This window comes from Ostrea edulis, chromosome 1, assembly GCF_947568905.1.
Source record: "Ostrea edulis chromosome 1, xbOstEdul1.1, whole genome shotgun sequence".
Taxonomy (NCBI): domain Eukaryota; kingdom Metazoa; phylum Mollusca; class Bivalvia; order Ostreida; family Ostreidae; genus Ostrea; species Ostrea edulis.
The window spans coordinates 22,255,062-22,261,411 of NC_079164.1; the positions used below are offsets into that span (position 1 = coordinate 22,255,062).

At 33.2% G+C, this 6,350-nt stretch overlaps 1 protein-coding gene across 1 annotated transcript; it reads left to right on the forward strand.

Annotated features, from left to right (window-relative positions):
* Positions 1 to 152: 152 nt before the first annotated feature.
* On the forward strand, positions 153 to 6,350 carry LOC125663704 (50S ribosomal protein L20-like). Its single transcript, XM_048896030.2, has 5 exons — positions 153 to 346; positions 1,633 to 1,743; positions 4,986 to 5,063; positions 5,622 to 5,687; positions 5,839 to 6,350. Exons 1-5 carry the CDS (start codon positions 230 to 232, stop codon positions 6,004 to 6,006), a joined length of 540 nt encoding a protein of 179 aa, XP_048751987.1. The 5' UTR covers positions 153 to 229; the 3' UTR covers positions 6,007 to 6,350.

Sequence of the window (6,350 nt, forward strand, 5' to 3'; positions counted from 1 at the left end):
TTTACAAAACAAATAAAAGTAAATAGGTAGATAAAGGTACAATAAACAAACCAGCCTAGAAAAAATTACTACAAAAATTAATAACGTTACATTATTCACAGTGATGAAGCTAATGCTTTCATATGATATTTTTTCCAAGGCTTTTTTCGTACGAGTTAATGATTAAATTGGACAAAGTGAAAATAAGATTTTACCCTTGCAACAAGAAGAACGTGCATTTACCTAAAACATGGTTTTCTTGTCTCGTCAAGTTTATGGAAGACTCAATCGTCTTCGGAAGATGACAGACGGAGTTCATCATCCAGACCGCACGAACAAAAAGAATTTTATATTTCGAATGACATGGGTTTGTACATAGGATTTTCATAAATGCCCGAATTTACTCGCAAAATAAAAAAATAAAAGTTAGAAAAATTAAACAAATGTAAATAAAAAGTTCTGGTCCCATAGTGTCGTGGATTCTGCTCTTCGTCCATTTTGTCAATTCAGTCTACATGTTTTTATCTCTAAACAAATTGCCTGGAAATGGAGCTGCACATTTACAGTGAATAAGAAGCATACAATGTTAATGGATAATGCTATTTTAATTTTTGTTTATGGAAAGTCGACTGAATCATGCAAATTGCATGCTTTTTGCAAAAGTACGAAAAACAGCATCTTACACAGGACCCAGGTTATTTACAGTTAAATTTAAAATGATGAAAACTAGTCTAAGATTATGTTAGGGCTCTGTTGTGTGCTGGCAATCTATCCCTCAAAGACCCGAACCTTTCAGTTGATGTTGCCACATGATTGTTTTAGGAGAGTATGTTCCACTATGTAAATTGTTCTTGGGACATGACAGTGCAACATTCCATATTATGTCCACATTTGATACCTTCACATCTGCATGTGTAATTATTTAGCAATTGATCAAAATCAACTGCTGATAGTGAACAAATCTTTCCTGATTAATAAAGCAATATATGGTTATTTTGATAAATAGATAAAAACTAACTCTTGTACACTAGGTTTAGTTATCACATGTCTGATCTTTGGTAAAGCACATATTGTTGAGATAGCTCTAATGGGCAATATATTTTCGTGTAATTTTTTTTTTTACATGTAAAATGTACTTTATTCACATTGTACCAGTGAATACTGGTTATAATGGGATGACTTGTTTATGGAAATGTGATGAGTCTGATGACATCACATTTAGTACCTATTTATTTATAATTACAACTTATTGAGACTCTCAACATCATCATCATTCAAAAAGGAACAAATTCAGGTGATTCACAGCTGCAGAGAAATATTGTGAATAAAAAGAATAACAGAGGATGCACCACATGACTGTAAACTGAACATTTTCCCAGTTTTTTTTAACTTTTAAAGAAAATTGCTGGAATTAACGTTTTATGGTTGTATATCATGAGTAGTTTTCTACAACTACAGAGGGTATGTTTGCACTATTGTGAGGTGATTTTGTTTGAGGGGAATTGTGTCCTTGCATGAGGAGAATTGTGTCCTTACCTGAGGAGAATTGTGTCCTTGCTTGAGGAGAATTGTGTCCTTGCTTGAGGGGATTCTTGTGCCCAACCTGTTTAATTTTAGAGGTAGAAGTTGAGAGAGTATTGTTTTATTTTATAGCATTTTTATGGGAGGAGAAGGAACTGTTATTCTATAGCTATTCGTGCAGCTCAGAAGATGTTACAGAGAGTTACAAGAACACGGAAACAACATAAAATAGACATGAAATTGGTGAGTACGACATACCGATATTAACTTTAGCAAGCTGTTAACAACATAAAATAGACATGAAATTGGTGAGTACGACATACCGATATTAACTTTAGCAAGCTGTTAACAACATAAAATAGACATGAAATTGGTGAGTACGACATACTGATATTAACTTTAGCAAGCTGTTAACAACATAAAATAGACATGAAATTGGTGAGTACGACATACCGATATTAACTTTAGCAAGCTGTTAACAACATAAAATAGACATGAAATTGGTGAGTACGACATACTGATATTAACTTTAGCAAGCTGTTCGACAACTTGGATGTTTTAAAAAAAATTAGCATGAAATGCATGGTGTTTTACATCTATGTATCATTTCCACTGCTCATCAAAATAAAGTAAAACGCAGTTATAATAAACCTCCAGGGTCAGTGAAAAACAGTTCATTTAATCAAACTCTGTTATATCTCATAAATTTTCCTCTCTTAGCCAGTCATAGGTGAATAAACATCATTTCACAGTAAGTGTGAATTCGTTATTAGTCAAATAGTGTATTTTACTGTATAAATATGAAAAATTTTCATTTATTTTTATTTTTTTTGCATTTTGATCCCCGTGACTAATGGTTATGATATTGGTCTGTTTCCATTTTCATGTATAAACTTTATTAAGTGTAAATTCACACAGTACTTTTAGAGCCAAATTTTCAAAGAAGTTGAAAAAAAACCAAGAAATTGAATTGTATATGAAATTTGTCTATATGGTGCTGCTCCATATACAATATTATAATTAAAATAAAATGAATGAATGGTTACAACAGTCCATGGGAAATTTAATCTGACCATTGTATTTCCAAATTTTGACCCATTGGATTTTTAGGTCACCTGAGTTAATCAGGTGACCTATTGCAATTGGTTATCGTCTGGCGACATGCGTCGTGCGTTAACAATTGAACATTTTTAACTTCTTCTTGATAACTACCTGTCCAATTCTTTTCATATTTGGCATGAAGCATCTTTGGGACAAGGGGGACATAAATTGTAAATTTCAGGACTCCAGCACCCCTGAGGCCCTATGGGCGGGGCAAAAACTGCCCAAAATTGACCAATTTTCAAAAATCTTCTTCTCAAGAAATGCACATGTGTAAGAAAAACTAAATGCATAGTGATGTAGAGCAGGAAGGCCTCTACCAAAATTGTAATTTTCATGATCCCTGAGGTAGGGGTTTTGCCCCAGGGCAGGGCCAAACTTGGTATATAGTGTTTATGTGTAAAACACTTGAAACTCAATAGATATTTAGAAAAAACAGGGATAGTCCTTTACCAAAATTGTAAATTTGACGATCCTAGGGGTAGGGGTTTTGGTATCAGGGTGGGGCCAAAATGGTCAGTTATTAAATGTGTGAACAATAGACATCTTTACCTTCTTCTTCATAACTATCATTCCAATTCTTTTCAAATTTGGTATGAAGCATCTTTGGAACAAGGAGACATAAATTGTAAATTTCAGGATTCCTACACCCCTGGTGCCTTAGGAGTAGTGATACTTTTTCACTAGTACTCAGGTGACTGATAAGGCCTGTGGGCCTCTTGTTGCTACAGGGTTCGTATGAATACTGGTGTACAGTGTGATCTGGTAATCTTGAAGCTGGAATCAAGAGAACTTCAACATGCTCTTTGTGATTTTTCTGAGAAAGCAAATTTCTCAGGTGAAAATTTTTTTTAGGTGCAGGGTACCTGTATGTGAAGCCCAGGATCCTATCAAATTTGTAACATGGTGTTGAAATGATAAATAATTGCAGACATATGGAATTTAGAATTTTTTGTTTTCTCTCCTTAAAGAAATATTTTGTTGTGTATATTAAAAATAAACTGGACACATATCAGAACTTTTAGATATACATGGGATAAAAATGTGAAAATTTTACATACACCATCATCCTTAAATGAAATGTTGACAAGATGTCACATGCTGTGCATTAAAATCCATTGAACAGATGGTCACTGACACGACAACTTACAACTTTTTCTGCATCGAAAAAAACCCCCCAACAACAACAAAAAATAAATAAAACAAAAGAAAGCAAGACACAGAGAAATAAATCATTTGAGTGGGACAACATTGGATGAGTTGATTGTGTTACAGCAAAACAACATGTTTTTAAAAGAATGATATCAGACCTGTTTGATATTCATTTTAATCTTACTGTATCTCAAAATTTATGTTCTCTTTTGCTTTGCTCAGCCGAACATAAAATATTTCCTGTTCTATCATCAAAATAAAATAAAACACAAAGATGTATTTAGGTGGCGACAATGTTCGCTAATTTCATTCACATATGTACAAAATAGCACGCGATTCTTTCAATCCATAGACAGGCAACCGGGAATGGAAGCTTCAATTGGCAATGCATGTCATCGGAAGGGAAACCAGGATTTCCGAACACTAACTTGAAAAATGTATCTGAAAAGAAAACTCATTCACAAAAATGAATACGATTTCGAAGGAAACTTACTGGTCCTAGTTAAATTGTCGAATGATATTCAAGATTCGAACACGAATTTAAATACCCTGATGGACAAATAACTGTGAATGATAAAGTAGTACCTGATAAAATTATAATGTAACAATACGCTCAATGAAGAATAGGAAAATGCTGACAGTACAAAATCATTCAGGTAGAACCATGAAAAAGCTGAATCAACGAATTCGAAACATAATGCAATTTTTGTTTTATTTGAAAAACGAAAAGAAATATATGTATATTATGAAACACTGTGCCCATATACTTGTATTAAATGTCAACATAAATTCAATTAAACTTTTATTACTCTTCAACAGTGCTGAGAACTTGCCTGGCTGTAGTTTTATATGATAATAACTTAATTCAGCTCTTTGTTACATTTACTACTTATAGTATACATGTGGGGGAAATGGAGAAACTACATGTAAAATGCACCTAGATTTTCCAAGACTTGGTTAAATTACCATGGACTTTATTTTGATTCAATTTAAGAAGTATTTTTGATTAATCATTATGAAGTTCACAATAGATAAGGATTGAACAGCAGATATTATGCCTACTCTTGGACTAAGGCATGTACATGTATATGCTTTATACATGACCTTAGTATACATATACAAATATAGTATAATCTGTAATGAGGAGAGGAACAGAGAGAGATCATTATTTTATTTTGAATGTTTCACTGTTTTGCCTTAAGACATTCACTTTTCGATGGTGATATTTACAGCTTTGGATTCAGCGTCTGACAGCAGCATTACAAGAACATGACATGGAGTATGTTCCGTTTATGTCCGTCCTGGCAGAGGTAATCCTTCAGCTAATTCATTCAGCAATCCATACACATTTACAAATTATTGATTATTAAAGTAAATGGTGATCTAGAAGACCGAGATTACCAGCAGCATTTCATAATGATGTGCCATTGATTGATTATAACTGAAAATCTGTTGATTGTTGGCTCAAATCAAGTGCTCAATTTCACCAATCATCGATTATATATTCCTTCCAAGTCCCTGTTCCCAGCATGTCAACATTTGGTCTTAGAATTCTAATTAAAGAAAGGTACCTGCTCAGTGCACCCAGAGGTTTATATACCTGTTGTGGTTGTTTGTATTATAGAGTTATAAAAACATGGGATCAGGATGTATGGGGTAAATTGTAAATGAACTCCACTGTGAATTACTCCATGCTTCCTTCGTTTCCTATATCCCAGCCCCCGTAAAACATTCCTTATCTCTCTGTTTATTTCAAATTGAAAGGTCAATGCTCTTTAAATATTAAAAAAAATGTAAAACTTGGTAAAAAATATTTATATAACAGATATTAATTAATATTTAATATGTATAATTTTTGTCTTTTGCAGTCAGATATTCAACTAAACAAGAAGGTTTTACATGATATTTGTATATATGAACCAAGAACATTCCAGGTACAATATGAAATGAAATACAGCAAAAATTTCTCTCCCTATTAAAAAGTTTGCTTTATTCCCAAATTAAATACATCAGAATAATGGACATAAGAAAATACCAACATTGAAGTGTAAAGTAATGATTTTGATGAATATCCTTACTCTTCAGGGATTGGTGGAATATGCTAAACAGCGACATCAGGAAATTGGATTATATGATGCCATAGCACCTGTCCCCGAGGGAATCATGACGCGATCTATGTTTGAGAAAATTGAACATAACAAAGCTAGAAGGGAAATAAAAAGACAGAAATTAGGAAAAAAGATGTTGAAATGAGTATTCTAATTCTAAAGAAGTGGAAAAACAGGACACCATATTTATAGTGAACCATTGGTATCACTGACAGACAGCAGGGATCTTACTATGTGGATGTGAGTTTGTCGTACAGGTGGAGCTTCTCAGTACTTCAACTGATCCCAAAATGTTCTAGTGGTTCAGCTTGTTCCATTTAGAATGGCATGTGTATGACTGAATGTGAGCGTTATACAAATGTGAACTTAAATGCTGAATGAAAGTGTTGGTGAACTTATGTAATGGTGTACAAGTGTGTAGACTGAAAATGATGTACATGTAATATATGAATATACCTGTGCTTGTTATTGATAAAAACAGTTTTTTAT

Bases quoted from the DNA above. Each gene is read 5' to 3' on its own strand.
- LOC125663704 (XM_048896030.2), top strand. From the start codon at position 230: ATGGTTTTCTTGTCTCGTCAAGTTTATGGAAGACTCAATCGTCTTCGG. The intron at 347-1,632 runs GTTTGTACATAG...TTTATTTTATAG, and splicing joins TTATATTTCGAATGACATGG to CATTTTTATGGGAGGAGAAG. The intron at 1,744-4,985 runs GTGAGTACGACA...TGATATTTACAG, and splicing joins ATAAAATAGACATGAAATTG to CTTTGGATTCAGCGTCTGAC.